Raw genomic sequence first — 18,703 nt, 5'->3', positions numbered from 1 at the left:
CATTTGGCAGCATGGGAAAGGAGTTCTGCCAACCTCCCATTCCCCTCCATCCCCAAATGATCCATTTTGTCTTTTGCTATTCTTACAAAATAAAAAAGCAAACAGTTAATGCTCACCTACAGTTAATGCTCACCTACACTTTCCTTAAGCCAAAATCAAAATGCTTGCATCTTGGAGGGGGGAAAAGCCTTGCAGTTCAACAGCATCCTGGAAACTGCTTTTGTGTGTAGAATCTATATTTATTTAATGATGGAATCAGAAAAAAAACCCAGCAGAGCGGGGACAGAATTTGAGGAAGGTCAACAGGGAGGATAATTTTAAAATATGCTTCATTTTTCAAAGAAAGCTGCCTTATAAAATCATTAAGGCTGGAAAAGACCTATAAGACCACCAAGTTCATTATATATTACCTACAAACAAGCCAAAAGCCAAAGACAAAACGTTTTTCCAAAGTTCTATGATAACAGAATTCGTGCTGTTCCTCTGGTAATGGCTATTGATATTATTGATCCACTTTTTCATGTGAGCACCATTTGATCCGATGTTTATGGACAGGCTTTCATTTTTCCCCTAATGCAATGCTCTTCCCTGCATTTTTCAGTCTCCAGGCTGGATTTTGATCCTCACAATTGTGCTGATGGGCACCTTGCTCCTAGTGGAATGAAAAAAAGAACAGAGTTATTGTGGGATGCGATATCAGTGACCAAAATTCAGACTCCTGCTCCTCTGGGACAGATATTTGGGAGCACCCAGGAGATGTTTAAGTATTACCACCTTTTTTTTTTTTTTTCCCTTTTTAGAAGTAAACTTTTTTTTTTTTTTTTTTTTTTAAGCTTACCCTAAAAACCTCCAAGCCACCCATCCCACTTCCCCTTCTGGGAAGGATCCCACCCACAGCTCTTGGGGGCAGCAGGAAGAGGAAACCCTGGAAACCCCCGAGCCACCACGTGGGGCCCATCAGCACATCACAAGCCATGGGGACACTGAGAAGTGACCTGGGGACACTGAGAAGTGACCTGGGGCTGCAGACAGTGGGGAGCCCTGTGGGCACCCAGGCAGGCTGAGGTTCAACAGAACATCAGTGATCCCAGTCAGAAATCTGGGTTTGAGGAGGATTCAAACAGAGCTACATGGAGCAGCTGGAATATTGATAAGGAACAAGTTAAAAGAATACATCTCAGCAGAGGTGTGAGCACATTCTGCCTCCTTAATAATGAGATCTGGAATATTTAATTAAAGGATTTCACCTCAGGGTAGAGATGAGTTCCCATTTATTGGCTGCCCCCAGGACACCACACCCTGGTCCCACACATTGTCAGGAGAAATCCAAATGTTCCCTGAATTCTTTTACCAGCCTTTTGTTTCTCTTAGTGGAATAAACATAAGCAGGTGGTTATTTCCAAGGATGCTTTTGTTATATAAAAATATTCAATAAAACTGTCCCCAAGCCATTTGCCTGTGATCAGTGACCTGTCCTTGCTGTTTGATGGCTGAGCTGGAGCAGAGCTGTGCAAACATCAGCACCAATATCCATACACAGCATTTCACACTCTTGATTTGTATAAATTTAACGTGGGCAACATGAATGTTTTGCTTTCTATTTTAGGAAAGGGTTTTTTATAATTCAATAACCAAGAAAGAGGAACAAAATTTGGTAGTTTAAAACTTCAAGGCAAGATTTTTAAGAAATTAGTTTGCAGTTCTGTTCCCTATTCCATTGCATTCATAAATCTCACTGATTTGAAACAAAGAACCAACACAGCTTAAGGAAAAAAAAAAGTGATAGCAGCAGGTCTGGATGTTCTCTCACCCATCTTTGTTAACTTTTGTTACCTCTCAGATTAGTAATTAATTATTGAATATCAACTTTGTATGGTTGAGCTACAAAGAGAAAGGGAATAAATGGTCCATGGGTCTTGGAAATTTGGCAATGGAAAACAGAAGTGTGTAATCACTGCAGATGGGGAATGAGAACAAGAAACAGCAACACAGCAGATTAGGAAATTGTATTATTGCACAAAATTAGAAACTTTTTTGAGGAGGATGAAGGATCCCAAAATAGCAAACCAGAGCCCAGGAAAGCAAAGCCTCTGTGCCCCAACACAGGAGAGGCAGGAAAACCCTTCCTGTACCAGTGTGGGGAGAAAGAGAGGAAAGATAAAAAAATCATGGGATGGCAGACTGGTTTGGGTTGGAAGGGACCTCAAAAATCATCCAGTTCCACAGATCCCAGAGCCCATATTTCAGCTTTACGCAACCAGAGCCACACTTAGGGAAGATGCTGTTCCCACTTACCCTCAAGGAGGAGCAGCAGTGGTGGGACACAAAAAAACCCTGCAAGCCCCAGTTCTTCTTCTGGGGGTGGTTTCAGCCCCAGCTCCTCAGGGTCCTGCAGCTTCCCTTCTCCAGGGGAAGCTCCTCACTCACCTTTGTTTCGGAAGCACCACCAAAGGAACCCCCAGGAAAGTGCTGAGATGCCACATTGTTCCCAAGGCGTTGCAGTTGAAAGGGCTGTAAAAATAGCAACAAATTCTCTGCTCCAAAGAGAGCCCCAAACAAACATCCCGAGCAAAACAAAGCCTTGAAGGACACAGATCACACAGAACTCCCAACAAGTTTCAATAACTCAGCTCCACACACAAATCTGCTCCCACTTTGCTCCAGTATATCAAATATTCCTCCAGATTTTTTACCTTCCCAAGAGCACAGCTCCCAAGTGAAGGGGAATATCCACAAGCCCTACATGGACCAGGATGGAAAAGGAAAAATCTTCAACCTCCTGGGATTCACAGCTCCACACTAAACCCTTTTATTTCCCCCTCATGATGGTGAATATGGGAGTGAAAGGTTCATTAGCACCTGGGCACTCATTTACCAAACAACCACTGACCCTCACAAGTGATTTATATTCCCAACAGATTTATGGGATTATCACAAATAAATAAACTCAAAAGAAAAGCAGGCAAGGATTAAATGGTGAGGATGTTCTGGTAAAGAAAAGAAAATTAGGGTAATTACAATCAAATATCTGGATTGTTGAAATCTGTATTTAAAACAGGAACAAAACAGAGCGGAAAAAAATCAGTTTTGCCATGCTATGTATAAACTAGTGGAGAGCAAGAAAGAAAGAACACTCTTCTAAAAAGCAGATTTCAACCCACTAAAAGTAGTTTAATATTTTACATTTCAGGTGAAAAAATAAGCTACTCAGATTTAGCTTCATTTGTTTAACAGCTTTTTCCTGATTAAAAGAGAGATGAATGAAAAATACAAATATTTGGTGTTTGAGATTTTTCTGACAGTCAGAATTTTCTGTCACAAAATGAAGGGTTTGGCCTTGCAGGCTTTAAGTCTTTCTTTATTTTAACTGAAATAGAACATTAATTGATGGGAGTTGCTGTTCTGCACACCTGGGCATTGTTTTCATGGGAAATAATCCTCCCTCCAGAGAAAGACAGACTTTGAGATTTCATTGCAAAATGGTCGTAAAGCCCTGGAAATCCTGACCTGGAAGGTACTAAAGGAAACCACCACTAGATATCACCATTTGACTATTTAATAAGTCTCAGAAAAATTGGTAATGTATAAAAATCCTAATTATCCTCCAGGCTGATGAAGTCACTTTCTAGAGGGGTTTAATTCCCACAACTGAGGCAGGCTGGGGAACATCCTGTCTGCAGGATTAATTGGGGAAATGTAAATAAAGAGTCCGGGTTTCTACAGGGGCTGGGTCCCAGGACCTGGTGAATATTCCTCTGTGGGAACAGAGAATCAAAGCTGGATATGAAGGTAAAAATTCCCTGCCAGTATTTCTCCTCCAACATCAGATTTTCTGGCATGGGGATAAAAATCAACTCCAGGCAGAATCTGGCCGTGGATGTCTGCCCTGTAAAATATGGCACTGCTTTCCTTGGTAATGGATTCCAGCTGCTGCCCTTCAGCAGGCTGGATAAGCACCTTTCCAGGGATTTTCCCCAAGGAATTGGAGTTCACTGAGGCATTTTTCCTCCTAGTGAAAATGGGCACAGCTCCAGTGCAGCTGATGGAGTTTTACTCAAAGTCATAATGGGACTTAGCATCTTTCAAATATAAATAAATCCAAAGCAGGTCATGGATTACAACATGTAAATTAAAATAAAATTGAATTAAAATAGTATTTAAGTTAGTAATAAATGTATTTGTCTCATCTTTTTAGAAATTAACAGATTTTGCCCCTAAAAGGTATTCTGTAGGAACATCTTTCTTCCTACAGAGAGAAATTAATTTTGAGAAGTTACTTAAATTGTGGGTTAAACCAGTTTAACAAATGCTGGGGGGAAAGAACATGGACAGTGTTTTTCCATGGGCAAAACTACATAAAAATGAATCACAAAATACAAAGTGCTTTACATTAACAATGTGCATTTACCTGCACCTCCATTTGTGCTGTAAAAACACAGGTCATAGGGGTGGTCTAAATTACCTATTTTCCTCAAAACACTGCTGTTATGTGGTTTTATTTTCCTTCCAGCTAAAATTACCCACATATTTAATAAAATTAATATAAAAACAAGTTCTTAAACCAGTCCTAAGAAGGGCTGGGATGAACGCAACTTCCCAGTGACCTCAGGTTTTGGTGAACTCTCATTATTTATGTGTTGTTTTCTCCTGTGCCACTCCATTTCTGTCCCAGGGATGGAGCAGCAGATTCATCAGGGATTGTCCCATGGTTTTATTTTCATACCAGCCAAAATTACCCACATATTTAATAAAATTAATTTTAAAAAAAGCTCTGAAACCAGTCCTAAGAAGAGCTGGGATGAACACAACTTCCCGGCGACCTCAGGTTTTGGTGAACTCTCATTATTTATGTGTTGTTTTCTCCTGTGCCACTCCATTTCTGTCCCGGGGACGGAGCAGCAGATCCATCAGGGACTGTCCCAGAGCAGCAGCTGCTGTTGATCCATCGGTTTTAATCCCCGGGTTGGGGTTGGGGAGAGCAGCAGAGCAGAGAGGGCTCCTCCAACGCATTCCTCAGCGCCGGCAAGGACAGAAAACCACCCCAGCCTGGAGCTCAGGTTTAACCTCCGACTTCCTCATTTCCTGAGGAAGAACCTCGTGCAATTAACTCCTTTCCAGACTTTGGCTTGCACTATAAAAGGATCCCAGGGGGAAGCAAGGGCTGGGGCACGGCAGCACGAATGGCACGGAGCACTTCTTGCTATGGTAATTGCAAAGCCTTTGGCTGCTGCTGCCCTCTGGAACATTTCCCATCCCAGCCTCAGTTAAATTGTTCTCTGCACCTCCACCAAGGAAATCCGGAGAGCTCTGCCCACCCTGCACTCCTCTGAAATTTAATGAAGTCATTTGGCCTCTTCCAAAGGACTCTTGGCCTGATTTTGAATGCTGAGGAGGAGATTAATGAGACATACATGGAATTAGGGCAATGCAATGGAAGCAAATCATCCTTTTCCTGCCATGCTCCTAGAAAGCAAGGATGAGATTCAGTACTGCTCACACTCCTTGCACCAAGGTCAGTGGGAATTTTGGGTCAGGCAAGGACCAGTCACGTCTTGGATGTGTATGAGTCTGATTTTATTAATTTGTTTCCTTATCAGGAATTATCTTTCCCCGTCATTTTAATAAAGAGAGAGAAGTCCTTTCATTGCCCACTTAGAACACTTTTCCCTCAGGAGCAGTTTTTTCTCAGTCCTGCTGATATTTTCTTTGAGTTCACAGATGATTTTAAGAAATGCCCAAGAAATAAAGATTAAAACAAACGAACAAAAAAACACCAACCACAAGCAAAAAAACCAACAAGAAACTTTATTAGGAAAAAAAAAACTTCTGCAGAGCAGGTAACAGTCCAATTCATCTATCATTTTACAGTGGTGACATAATGAATAATTTCCAGCTGAAATATTTGCTGAGAAGCAAGAGCAAAGGGAGAAAATGTGTTTCAGTGCTAAACAGCAGTATTTCCATATGAAAATCTGCATTTAAATTTCCAGATGAAGACGCAGGAATCTTGCACTATTTTTTCAGGAATGCTGCAGTCATCTTTGCTTGCTGATTTTGCAGAAAATTAATGCTTTTATGTGTGGATGTGGCACTTGAGGATATGATTTAGTGGTGCTGTGTTAATGGTTGGACTTGATCTCAGTGGTCATTTCCAACTTCAACAGTTCTATGATTCTATATATATTATAAAAACATGATTAACCAGTATTTTTGAGAGAAATTAATTTCAAATTCCACATTAAAAACCAGAAAACAATGACCTTTACTTGTCCTCCTACCAAAGGGGTTTAAGACTTAAAATATTAACTAGAACAAGTGTAGTGTGCAAATGTTTCCATTTCCCAACCTAATCCTTGCAGTGAATCACTCATACCTGAATCCCATCCCTCTCCTGAGCTGAGCAGCTCAGTCAGGATGTGAATTCCATCCTGCAGCTCCGTTTTGCAGCCCCTGTGTTGGAGATTTGGAGGTTTGGGGTGCTGAACTCGGAGCTGTTCCTGTTGGGAGCGTTGCGGGAGCTGAACAAAGCCAACGAGTGCAGGAGGGCTCCTCTGGCTCTGGAGGTTTCTATGTTCTGCTCCTGGGAGATCTGAACACTTATCTGGTCCAGGCTGTTCCTTATCCAGCTGCAGGTCAGCAGGTTTGTTATGGAACCACACCTGGCCAGGCTTTCTTCAAAAAACTGTTTGTAGAGCTCTGCCACTTTGGCTTCCATGTACTTGTTGAGCGTGGAGTTGGACAGGGGCTCCTCGCTGAGCAGGAGGCTCCTTTCTCCAGCTTCATCTCCAGGCAGGGACATCCCAGTGGGCTTTCTGGGATGCTCACACAGAGGGGACTGACCCAGGGGAATGTCTACGGAGAGCAGCACAGGCCCATCAGGGAGCTCATCACACCCGTGGTCCAGGACACAGCCCGAGTCACACGTGGGGCCCCCCACGCGGTCCCCCCCGATCTGCAGGTCAGGGTAGTTCTGGTAAATGCTGTTGCATGGCCAGGACCTGTACAAATCCACCTCGTCCAGGCTCCCTCCTCTCCTGGGGATGTGTACAGCTGGGGATGCAGTGCCTTTAACCAGCATTCGCTGATCCTTTGCAGGCTCCTTCCCTATGGATCCCCATCGGGGGCTGCTCCCGGCTTCTACTTTGCTGCTTCTGGCAGAGAGCTCCTCCTGCTTCTCACATCCATCAGCAAAGCCTTTAATTCTTGGGATGTCTACAAGTTTCTGTCTCCAGATTCCCTCTTTGGCCTTTTGGGATGCAGGGGATTTGCGAGGCTTATCTTGATGACAGCTTTCTCTGTAGATGAGCCTCGTTAGGATGCCTTCTGCCAGCATGGTGACAAGTGTGAGCAGCAGGGATCACCAGAGTTCCATGGAGCCCTGGAATGGAGAGACAGGCACAACACAACAGCAACAACTATTATTCAACAACTATTATAGAATAATTATATTATTATTGTTGCTATTATTGTTATTTTTACTAATCAGGAAAAATCACTGTCTTTGTGAGAAGTGCACTGATGACCAGTGCACTTCTCACAAAGACAGTGATTTTTCCTTCCCTCTCAAGCATTTATTTTTAGCAAACATTAAGCTGCATGCTTTTCCTCTTTACCATGTCCACAAAAATCATTCTGAAGGTACAGGAAGGGCTTTAATCAGCTGCTTCATCTGTAACATCCCTTCTGCTGCCAGGTCTCTTCCTCATCGTGGCTACTTCAGACAGATTGCACTTTGTAAGCTGTAAAAATCAGCAGAATCATTTTACTTGTCTGTATCAATATCATCAGTAATTAATCAATGTTTTCCATTACAAGACAACCATTTCCAAGAGCTAAAGAGGTGACATAGAAAGGAAATAAAGACTATATTTATATTTAGAGGCATTTCTGACTTGAGCACTTCTGTGAGGTGCCAAGGAGCTTCAAAAGAAACTGAGAGTTCTGCAAATAGAACAAAACTGTATTCAAAATGCAGATCAAATGTGTTTAGAGTCCCTCTTAATGATGAACTTAAAAGATAGAAATAGTTAATTTGTCTTCCTCAATAGTGATAATAGTGAAAAGTGTCTCAAAATAATTTATTACACTTAATGGTTCCTTATCATCCCTTTCCAATTCACCTACTGTTAAAATCAATGGGAATCTTCACATTAAGAGTCTGACCTGAACCACTGCTCTTATTAAAGAATGGGAAACATGAACATAAGAAAATCATTCAGTTATTTTAAATATCCTTTAAATCTCTGCATAATTGAAGTATCCACAGACCCAAAGTCTGCTTGTGGCTCAACACTTTTCACCATGCCCCTATACTCTGGTATATTTGAAATTCCTCACTACACTGGGTCACTTTTCAATCCCAATGCTCCTTCCAGAAAATATTCTAAAACTTCACTTATTTGAGAGAAGGAAATTTTCACCTTTTCCCCAAAATTTACACACTGGCACAGCACAACTGTTTGTTTTTTTATTTTTGTAGGGTTCTTTATTTTTGTGATACAGAAGGTGAAAGGAACACAGGAATTTCAGGCCAAAGCAGGCAGGAAAGGCAGCAGACCTGGTTATCTACAGAGTCATTTACAAATGCATAAAGCAGGGCAGCACTTTCTTAAGCACTTATGGGAACTTGATAAATCATTTTCCAAAGAAAGAAGAATTGGCAGTCTAAATCTTGCTAAAGATCCATGGAATTTGGAAAGCTCTATGCCCTGTAGGACATGGGTAACCCGGTCCTTACCCTGGTCTGTAGGACCTCAGGGTACCCAGCTCCTTACCGGCTGATAATTTTGGTTTATTGGTTTGAAAGTGCTCATGAAGAGCTAAAACTTGGCAATCTTGGAAAAACCGGTCTCCTCCAAATGAAATAAGTGGTTCCTGTGTTCTGGAACAAAGCATAAGGAAAAGAAAAAGGCACAAAAAGCCCAACTCACCAAGCCCAGCCAGGTCCAGGATGGATTTCCCTGAGCCCAGAGCTGTCCTGCAGAGCTGCTGGGAGGGGGCAGACGGTTCCCCAGCCTTTCCTCACTGCTGCCAGTGCACAAGAAGCCTGACGTGCTCATGATGCAACTCCCCAGCATTTTGAACTCATAAAACAGAAGTGATCCCGCTGGGAGAGGGCGCGGTTTTTGAACACAAAGAGAGGGCTGCAGCTAAAAGAGGATGTTTGAAAATGAATTGAGATGTTCCTGACCACGGTGTGATGCTGAGGAGCTGCTGACAGCCAGAACGGGGCACGGGGAAGGAGCAGAGAGTCGGGGCTGAAATCGGAACCGAATTCCACCAACACTTCCACTGGCAGGAGCTCAGTGCTGCTCAGCTGACCTGCGGACTTGCACCACTTCCCCTTTGGAAACAGGCAGCTAAATTTAGAGTCTGGTGATGTGCCACTCATGGGGAGGAAGTTGGCAACTTCCTTTCCCCCGGATTTTGATGAAATACCCTGTGTCTGTGACTGGCAAACAGGACAATGTGCCAACCTGAAGGCAGCAGCCAAGGGACAGCCCTGCACAGTCGTAATGCTCCTTAACCAAACCTGCTCTTTAGGGGTTAAAAAATTACCTCTGGCACTTCCCATGGTGGTTTTAGGTGTCCTCTTCAAGCTGAAGCCAAGCTCAGGCACTGAGCCCTCCCCTCAGCACAGGATCCAGCCCACAGACAGTCTGGAGAGTTTTCTGTTGGTGACTTTTCTAAATTTCCTTTTTCTCCGAATTTAAAAAAAACCCAACGAAGCAGAAGCTGAATCTCGTCTAAGTACAAGACAAAAGATTCTAAAAATACACTGTTTAATGACAGGAGCAAGACACAAATTATCATCAATGCCATGGGCAGGGACATCCTCCACCATCCCAGGCTGCTCCAAGCCCTGCCCAACCTGGCCTTGGACACATCCAGGGATGGAGCAGCCACAGCTTCCAGGGCAACCTGTGCCAGGACCTCCCCATCCTCACAGGGAAGAATTTCTTCCTAATATCCAATCTAACCCTGCCCTCTGTCAGTGGGAAATCATGTTGTGCCTTGGAAATTAGGTTTGGAGTAATTCTGGCCATACAGGTTCAATGAAGTCTGTAAAGTTATCTCTCTTCCCTCATTTTCTCCTGCATTTCATGAAAAACTTCAGGTTTTTATGGAGGCAAAATGAAAGCTATTTTTACTCCCACCAAATTGATATAAAACTCGTTTAATATTTAAAAGCTGTTCAAAATTAGCTGATTTTTTAATCATGGTTCATGAGCAATTTCTGCACAGAAGGTGTGGCTGGGACTCCAGCAGAGTCACTGCCTGCAGCCCTTGGGGGCAGGAACCAGGGTGGATCAAATTCCAACCAGTTTTAAAGCTCACCAAGCTTGCAATTAGTGCCAGCTGCAGCTGGAATTTTTGTGCAGCTGTTTCAACAAGACACAAAAGTAACAGAGAGGAAGAAATCAAGTCAGGTAATTTGTGTGGGGTGATTAAAAGCTAATCAACTTCCATTTCATACCCAGCAATGTGATCTATGGAATGTGTCCCTGCCCATGGTGGGGGGTGGAATGAGATGAGCTTTACCATCCCTTCCAACCCAAACCAGTCTGGGATTCAGGTGGTAAATGCATCAATAGCCAAGGAAATCAACGTGTTCTCTCAATTAGAACTCACCAAAAAGAAATTCCCTTTTATTTACAAAAATAAAGTCAGAATGAGATAGAACCAAAGTCAGTTCAGAAGCTGAGCACAAATTGCACTTAGGATAAACAGCAAGACAAGGATGTCAGACTTTAGAGCTGACTATACATTGAAAAATAATAAAAAATTACTCATATCATTCATATATGGAGAAAATTCTACTACACTGAATGATACTATATGAACTATGGCTGCATGTAAATGAAGTCTCTTCTTTCAGCACAGGCTGCGCACTTTGCATGCACATAAACATGACACAGATACTGACTGGTTTGAAAGGTTTCATGTGAGAAATCGTGTTGTATGTTGTGGTTTTTCTCCCAAGCACGGCGGCTGCGGCGCTTTATTTCCCATTCCAAAGGAATTTCATTCCAACACCGCCCCCCACCCCAGAGGAGCGCCTCCCACACAACCCCACCGCACCCGGCGCGGCTTAAGTAGAAGAGAGGCGGGGTTTAATGCTGACTGACAGCTGTGCCACCCAATAGAAAGGCGGGACGGGCTCGCCTCGGCCGCTGAGTGGCCGCTGGTTGCCGCAGCAACGGCGCGCGCGGCGGCGCTGCGGGCCGGGGCGCCATTGCGGCCCCTCAGAGCGGGCGGGCGGGACTCGGGCAGCTCCTGGCTGGGAAATGTGTGTGCGATCCACTTCGCTCCGTGTAAATAAAATAACCTTCTCTGCCTGCTGGGAAAGGTTCCGGAAAGAACTGAGGCCATGTGGGAATTACAGTGATGCTGACAGTGGATTAATGATGTGTTGGTTTCCCTTTATTAAGGATTTTGAAATAGTGAGCAAATTAAAATGAAGAAATGGACAAGTTCCTGATGATATTTACAATAAACTTACCTTTAAGAGAAGGAATCACAGTATAAGAATTATATTACTTTATTCTGTATGTGTATAAATATTTATAAATATATAATATTATACATAATGAACTACTGTATATTCATGTTACGAGATATACTGGGCCAAGTCTGACATATACTTCATGAACACAACACATATATTTTGTACTAAATATGTGTGTTTTCCACTAAATATATATATTTTGCATACTCAGTACTCACTATTGTGCTTACCTGTATTAATCCAGCAATTTCTACTACGTCACCTAAACTTTTAAAATTCTTTTTCATTTCTGCATGTTTACCAATGCAGTCCAAAATTTTTATTAATAAACTTCAAAACTATCATAACGAACCCTTCAATCTAAAACATTCTACCAAGATCCCAGAATATGGATAAATCACAGAATATTTCTGCAGGAAACTCAGTAAATGGTAACGATTGAGAATGATTTGTTTGTGCCTTGGGATCAGGATCTGAGCAATGTGGTGTAGGGAAAGCTGTCACACATTGCATGCACATGTGTAGCTTGCTTTTTAAAGATTTTGGGAAACTATTTTCATTGAACTTATATTAATGAATAACAACTGGGTTTTTAGGATTTTTTTTAATTAAAAAAAAAAGCAAAGCAGCGATTTTTCTGAGTTGCATGAGTGGAGTGGATACACGGGGGGTAAATGGGATTCATTACAACTTAGAAATGGCATTGCTGGCCCTTTTCCCCTGTGCCTGATGGTGCTTGGCTGTGCTTCAGCTGCTCACACAGAAGCTGATCCTGCACAAATTACCAACCACTCTGGAAAAAGTCAGGTTATTAGTTTTCACCAGACAATGCAAACTGAAGTCTGGAGTTTGGGCAAACCCCAGGGCAGGTCAGAGGCAGCGAATGTCGTTTCTGTAACTCTGCAGATCTCACAGGTGGTGCACAACTTCAGCACATGAAGCAGGAAGCTGATCTACCTGGCAAACAGGAAAGGTGTAAGTGAAGTTTTAGTTTAAAATTTATCCTGCACTGCCCTGTGGCAACACAAATAGAAAACAGCACAGCTCCCTGCTGGGAGCAGCACAAAGCTAATTAATTACAGTTTGTGAATGAGCAGGGGAGGGCTGGGTGAGCTCTGAGTGTGGGAGCAGCTGCTGTGTCCCAGCCACTTCCGACTGTCCCTGTCCTGCGGAAGGAGTGGGAAAGCAGGAGAATGAGGAATAACCCAAACCTTGACACTGCTTTGGGTAGGTGCATCCTAAATTAAATCCCATTTAGTAGTTAAATCCCATTAGCTGCAACAGGTGAGAGATCCAAACTTCACTCTCAGCAGCAGATCCCTGATGTTCACCTTGTATAAATCCTGAGCTTTTAAAAAGCAGTATTTCCATCTGAAAAATTCACTTATTTCAGCTTCAAACTGTGAACAAAACATGCAAACAAGTCATGGAGTGAGAAAGTGTTCTAAACCAACTTTATTGGAATGATACAGGAATGGTTAACATACAGGTTAAATCCTCAAGGCCTGCTTTCTACATAGGAAAAAAATAAGAAAGAAAAGAACAAATTCAGTTCTTGCACCCATGGAAACAGAAAACCAGCACAGAGGTAACAGATTCCTGGCACTCCTAAAGTCATGCAAGAGATCTGCATCAAAAAACTCAAGTTTTACACACACAACAAAGAGATTTTGGGTATTTTCAGTTTGTGTTGGTGCCTTGTTCCCCGGACAAAGGAATAATTCAGCCTGGCTCGCCAGAGCTGCCTTAGGAATGCTGATACAGTTTGAATGCTCCCATATGGCAAGGGGGGGACAGACGAGGGCAGTGACTTTGCTTTCTTAAACTTGGCAATTCTCTTGACCATTGAGACAGGGATTGACCTCGTTTCAGAATGTTTTGGGTCGCTGAACTGACAGAATTTGGCAGCTACTTTTAATTACAGCTTCTCCAAAATAATGGCTGGAATTCACCAAACGTGCACAGGAAGCACAGCAAACTGCTGTGGGTACAGAGACTTGTGTGTCAAATCCCACTTTCCTCACCACCCTTCACTTAGTATTCCACAGTTCCCAAAAACTTGAGCAGGAGTTTAGACACAGAGAAAGATTTTGGCCAATATTAAGAAAGAAAAACAACCTCGTTCAGAAAGATGAAATCATACTGAACAACAATAATCTGATGCTGGATTTAAAACATAATGAAACTTCCATCCCCAAAAGACCTTAAATTTCACAGAACTGCAGTAACTCCTGACAAAAGGTGTTAATAAAAAGCACAGTTTTGTGTGTGTTAATCTTTAAGGTAAGGCAGCATCCATCCATCCATCCATCCATCCATCCATCCATCCATCCATCCATCCCTCTTGTGATGCTGTGCTGCTTTGTAAGCACAAGCTTCCACCTCCTTCCCAGGCTCCCAAAATGATAAATCAGGAATTAAAATATGGTCAGGAATTACAGGCTCCCTCATGAGCACTGGGAGAACACACAGGTTAATATTGCACGTGGTAAATTCATCCACACAAGACACTGAGAGATTTGAAATTCCTATTATAGTTTTATGATATGGCAATAAGAATGGAAATTAAGTTTTTATACCTTAAAAAAAAAGAAGTCTTGCTTAATTACAATAACTTTTTGCTATTCAAGCATTTATTTCCTCATTTGAAAAAATACTATATGAACCTAATGGCTACTTGAACATGCAGTGAGATGTTTAATGCTCTAAGCAGTGTGAACTGGTATTTTTGTAGAGAAATACATTAAAGGCTTTCACCCTTACACAGGTAAGGAAAGGCCATTTCTGGCTGTTTTGGCTTGTTTGCAACATTGAATCTTGCCCCAGATGTGTCATTGCTCGTGCTTAGCCAGCTGGAGGGACCTGTGTCCATTGCCCTTTCTGTCCAAAGAGCCCACACAGATCCCTTAAATGAGAGCACATGGGGTTTGTGGGGGGTTTGTCACCTGTACAACTGTGTAACAATACAAACCTTAAATATCCATTCTACAGAAGACAAACACAACTTTCCAAAGTGACTACAATGGTTAAACTACACAGTACCACCTACAAATTCATCTGAAACCAGGAAAGACACTGAAAATTTACTGTGTAACTCAGTAACATTTTTGAGGCAACTCAGGCACTAAATTAGTATCTGACGAGGTTTTAGATGCTGTTTTCCATAGTTTAAATAGTTGGATCTCTAGGTAAAACCCATCTGCGTTTTTAGTACTAAAATAGTTTCTTTAAGTTTACACAAAATGGATGAATTGCCAGGACAGTTTAAACTAAATGTAACTCATTCATGTCTGATTGCTTCAGCTTCCATCAAAACCCACTCCTGCTCCCTACCCTGAAATTCCCATTTCCATCCTGTGTTCAATTTGTGTTATGGACAGTGAATGCTGCAAGCACCAATCAAATGTTAGAAATCACATCTACATTTCTTGAAGCAGAGACAGTTGAACTATTTTATAAAAAGCTGTGGAAATTCCCTTTACAGACATTTAAGGCAGTTGAAATTCACGCTTGCTGCTTGGCCAGTGCTTCAGCTTCCTGAAACAGCAAAGAACAATTACATGTTAGTAGTTTCTCAGCATGTTTCCAAAGGAACACTATAAAACAATAACCTGCATTTTTCAATCTTCTTTCAGCCTTTGTAAGGTGATCACAAATGGGAACAGAATGACAACAGAAGAAATGCAGAAGGAATTTCCCTTTGGTTTCTCCGAGTGTACTTTTGACTGCAGATTAATTTAATTACCTGCCAGCAGCACCATGACCTAGAAGGAGATGAATCAGAAATGAATTCCCAGTGCCCTCAGTGCAGCACCTCAGTGGGGACAGCCTGGTTTATTTGAAAGGACAAAGTTCAACATCTGCCAAGATGTGCTGGAGCCATTTGCTTTTATGACTGCACACAAATACTCAAGATAACAGATTCAATATCATTGTTCCATGACCCAGCATTGCTACATAAACAAAACAAATGAGGAGAAAGGACTAGGAGGGGAATTTCCAAGAAGTCTGTATGATCTTTTTAGGAGGAGACACAGTGGGTGACCCCAGCCTGCAGGGCAGGAAGTCCCACGTGTATCTCTGTATCTTGGATGTGTGGCTCACTCTGGCTGTCCTGGCTAACTGCCCTCATCCTGCCTTTGAACCCAGGGCGTGGGAAGAGCCTGGCTGGAGCTGCTGTGCTCTGCTCTGCTGGCCTGTGCTCTGCTCTGCTGGCCTGTGCTCTGCTCTGCTGGCCTGTCAGGGCTCAGAGAGCAGGGCCAGGATGTCACCAGAGCTCAGATGTCATCGTGCACCCACAGGCCTTGTGTGAGGACATCCTGGCCATCCACAGCACAAAAAGCAGGTGAGCAATGAAAGGAAGATCAAAAAGAGATACAGAGCCTGTTAAAAAGCAGTGTGTTTGATATTGTCTAAAAGACAAGTGGTTCTTTGAATGGTAAGAAAGAGGAGAAGGTTCCCTTGGCTTTGTAACAACTCCCGTAACCAGCCCAGGGCACTGCAATGGTGGCACCTCACTGGTTGGGGTTTTTTTTCAATACAAAGTACATTTCTTCAGAACAGGCACTGGAAAGCTGGAGAGGATTCCTGGTATTTCCCTCAAGCCCAGGAAGGTTGGAACAGGTAACCTGCTAACCTATTTTTCTTGCACGTCAAATTCCATTTCCTTGGGCGTAGGCCTCCAGGTTATCTGGGAGAGGCTCAGTTTTCCAGGCCTGACACTGTCCCTCTTTCATACTTTTCCTTATTTCTCCCTCAAGGCCCCTCACTGAGCATCCTCTCAGTCCTTAAATCCATAATAAATAAATAATTAAACATAGCTTTTAACTTACAAAACCCTCTCCCTTTAAAATCCACTCATATTGCTTGAAGTAGAGATGTTTAAGAAAAACTGAAGGCCAGTCTTTTCCAGAGTTTGTAGATCCAAAGGACAAACCAAACCACCAGGGCTCAGAAAATAGTTACCTGGATTTACCATGCTCATTTCTGAGCCAGTCCTGTTTAGCATTGATATCAAACCTTTGTGTTCAGAGTCAGATAACTTCCCAAATCTCTCCTTATGGCATCCAATGGAGGTTTCCTGCCAAGGCTGCTCCCAGCCTCCTGCCATTTTCTGCAGTTGCCATGTCATTCCCTATAGCATTATATCCAAGCTGTACACAGCTATGCCGGAAACATCATTTTCAGCACCTACAAATCTCTGTACCCCCCTCAGCAGCCTGCAACCAACTTGACTGGACATCCTAATTGTGGGAGGGATTCCCAAAGTCAGCCCCAGAGCAGGACACAAGGGGTACAAGGTCACTGCTGCAAAGGTTATTTACCATCATCAGCCCAACACAACATGGAAGTTCAGCAGGGTACAGCTGTGTTCTATCCCTTCTGTTTAAAATTCACCTTTTCCTTAGGTGAGGACAGAATTGGAGCATCCCTCAGGACAGAAGCAGAGCTCCTGCCAGCCAGCGGGTCTGGAAGCAGCGACGTTCCCAACGTCACTGAGACAGGTGACCTGATTTGTTATGGCAGCAGCTGCTCTCTGGTACCACTGCACTTCCCAGGGGAAAGGCATGAGCTTCCCTGCATCCCACAGTCTCAGGATTGCTCCCTGGTTCTTTGGATCCATCCTGCACACTCTGCTGAGCAGTGAAGTGCAGATGTTCCAAGGAACTTCACCAGGACTGTGGCACTGTGTGCAGCTGGTTTGATGCCAGCAGTGGGTAATGCTGGGGTGCAGATCCCAGCTGCTCTGGGCAGCTCTGCACGAGGCAATTTTTTCTTATCACACCATCCCCAGTGGAGCTACTGCTGGAAATCTGGCTCCCAAAACTGCTTCAGTCTGCCCCACAACCTGCAGTGCTCCCTGCTCATGGTCACCATCCACCTTTAAAATTAGGTCTCTTAGTGATGTGCCCAGCATGACCTTCAGCTCGTACATGAGTAAAGCTGAAAGGGAGCGGCGTGTTTATCCACTGGAACAGGAAAGCTGGAAGTGACCTGGAGGATCCTGCTGCTGTCAAGTGAAACGTATAAAGCAGGCTTGTCTTATCCTATCAAAATCAAAAGGAGAATTCCAGCCCATTGCATCCACAAAGCAGTAACCCAGTTCGTAATTGGCAAAGGAAAATAAGCTTTGGATAACAAGCCAGAGGAAAAAATTACTCTGAAGCAAGACCATGTTATTTCAGAAACAGTGACTCTGGTTTCAAGGGATTTTCTAGTAGAAAAATCTCATCAAAATTTCAAATGAATGAATTTTTTTTTCACTGAATTGAAAACATTCTTTGATTTTGGGGTAATTTTTTTCAGCTAGGTTTCTTATGCATTCTTCAGTACAAATATTAAGAAACTCTTTTGAAACTGAAGCCTGAGAGCCTCTGGAATATGAGTATCTCCCAGGGAGATTGATGGGGGCAATGACAGCACATGCACCAGATCCTATTGTGAGCAGAGGAGGAGGAGGAGGAAGCCACAGGCTCCCTGTGAGGAGGTGCTCACCCACCTTTGAGCCAGGAGGGGCAGTCAAGCCCAGGAACGCGTACACGGCGTTGTTCTCCCGCGCCTCGAAGAAAGCATCGTAGTCCTTCAGCATGGCAGGAGGGAGGGGGAATAAAAGACAGAGGAGTGAATTGTCAGAAATAATCTCAAATCAGTTCAGGGTGTCACCCAACCCACACCAAGCAAACTGCTTCCTGTGCCCGAATGCAAAATCCAGCATCAGCTCAGCACATGGCATTAGCACTAACAGCACACAAACTGGTCAGGCTGGAAAGGACAAGATGGGAATTCATTCTGTGTCCCAATAAGATGTTGCTGTGAGGTGCTCCAGCCTCTCCCAAAGGGACAGACTCCACACAAGGCAGGTGTTGTCATTGGTCTGGTGTGGACATTCCCCTAACAGGAGCAGCTGAGCCTGGACCTTGGCAGCAAAAACCCTGACGTTCCCAGATGTCATTGCTGACTCCTGATAGGGATGGCAATTGTGCAACTGGGACTCCAGCTCTCAATCTGTCAGAAGTTCAACTGGAACTTTTACACAGAGTGCACCTTTTACACTGAGAGTGCACCTCTCCCATCACATTTCCCACTAAGGATTAGTCTGTGCAAGCAAAGGCAATGGGGTGGCACTGTTTGCTCACAGTGCACTACAAATGCCCTGAACACACACAACCACTTCCCAGGAAAACGAAGGTAATA

General features: G+C 43.3%; 2 protein-coding genes and 1 long non-coding RNA gene across 3 annotated transcripts in view; all 3 read right to left on the bottom strand.

The window, feature by feature from the left end:
• Positions 1-231: 231 nt before the first annotated feature.
• Positions 232-2,774, bottom strand: LOC131564076 (uncharacterized). Its single transcript, XR_009275352.1, has 3 exons — positions 2,694-2,774; positions 2,428-2,511; positions 232-652 (listed from the first exon to the last, which is right to left on the bottom strand). It is a non-coding gene; the product is annotated as an uncharacterized LOC131564076 (long non-coding RNA).
• A 3,075-nt stretch (positions 2,775-5,849) lies between these two features.
• Positions 5,850-7,712, bottom strand: LOC131564056 (TLR adapter interacting with SLC15A4 on the lysosome-like). The gene is made up of 2 exons (XM_058814318.1): positions 7,614-7,712; positions 5,850-7,378 (listed from the first exon to the last, which is right to left on the bottom strand). The coding sequence occupies exon 2, from the start codon at positions 7,331-7,333 to the stop codon at positions 6,410-6,412; it is 924 nt and encodes a 307-aa protein (XP_058670301.1). The 5' UTR covers positions 7,334-7,378; positions 7,614-7,712; the 3' UTR covers positions 5,850-6,409.
• A 5,235-nt stretch (positions 7,713-12,947) lies between these two features.
• Positions 12,948-18,703, bottom strand: part of SH3BGRL (SH3 domain binding glutamate rich protein like) — a 30,039-nt gene continuing 24,283 nt past the window's right edge. Inside the window, exons 3-4 of the mRNA XM_058813928.1 lie at positions 18,009-18,089; positions 12,948-15,046 (exon numbers count right to left, since the gene is read on the bottom strand). Of these exons, the coding sequence (XP_058669911.1) occupies positions 15,014-15,046; positions 18,009-18,089 (114 nt within the window). The 3' untranslated portion in view covers positions 12,948-15,013. The remainder of the gene's footprint in view (positions 15,047-18,008; positions 18,090-18,703) is intronic.

The sequence above is a fragment of the Ammospiza caudacuta genome, chromosome 14 (assembly GCF_027887145.1).
Source record: "Ammospiza caudacuta isolate bAmmCau1 chromosome 14, bAmmCau1.pri, whole genome shotgun sequence".
Classification (NCBI taxonomy): Eukaryota; Metazoa; Chordata; class Aves; order Passeriformes; family Passerellidae; genus Ammospiza; species Ammospiza caudacuta.
This window is presented reverse-complemented; position numbering and strand designations above follow the sequence as displayed.

Coding starts and splice junctions, on each gene's coding strand:
- LOC131564056 (XM_058814318.1), bottom strand. CDS start 7,333: ATGCTGGCAGAAGGCATCCTAACGAGGCTCATCTACAGAGAAAGCTGT.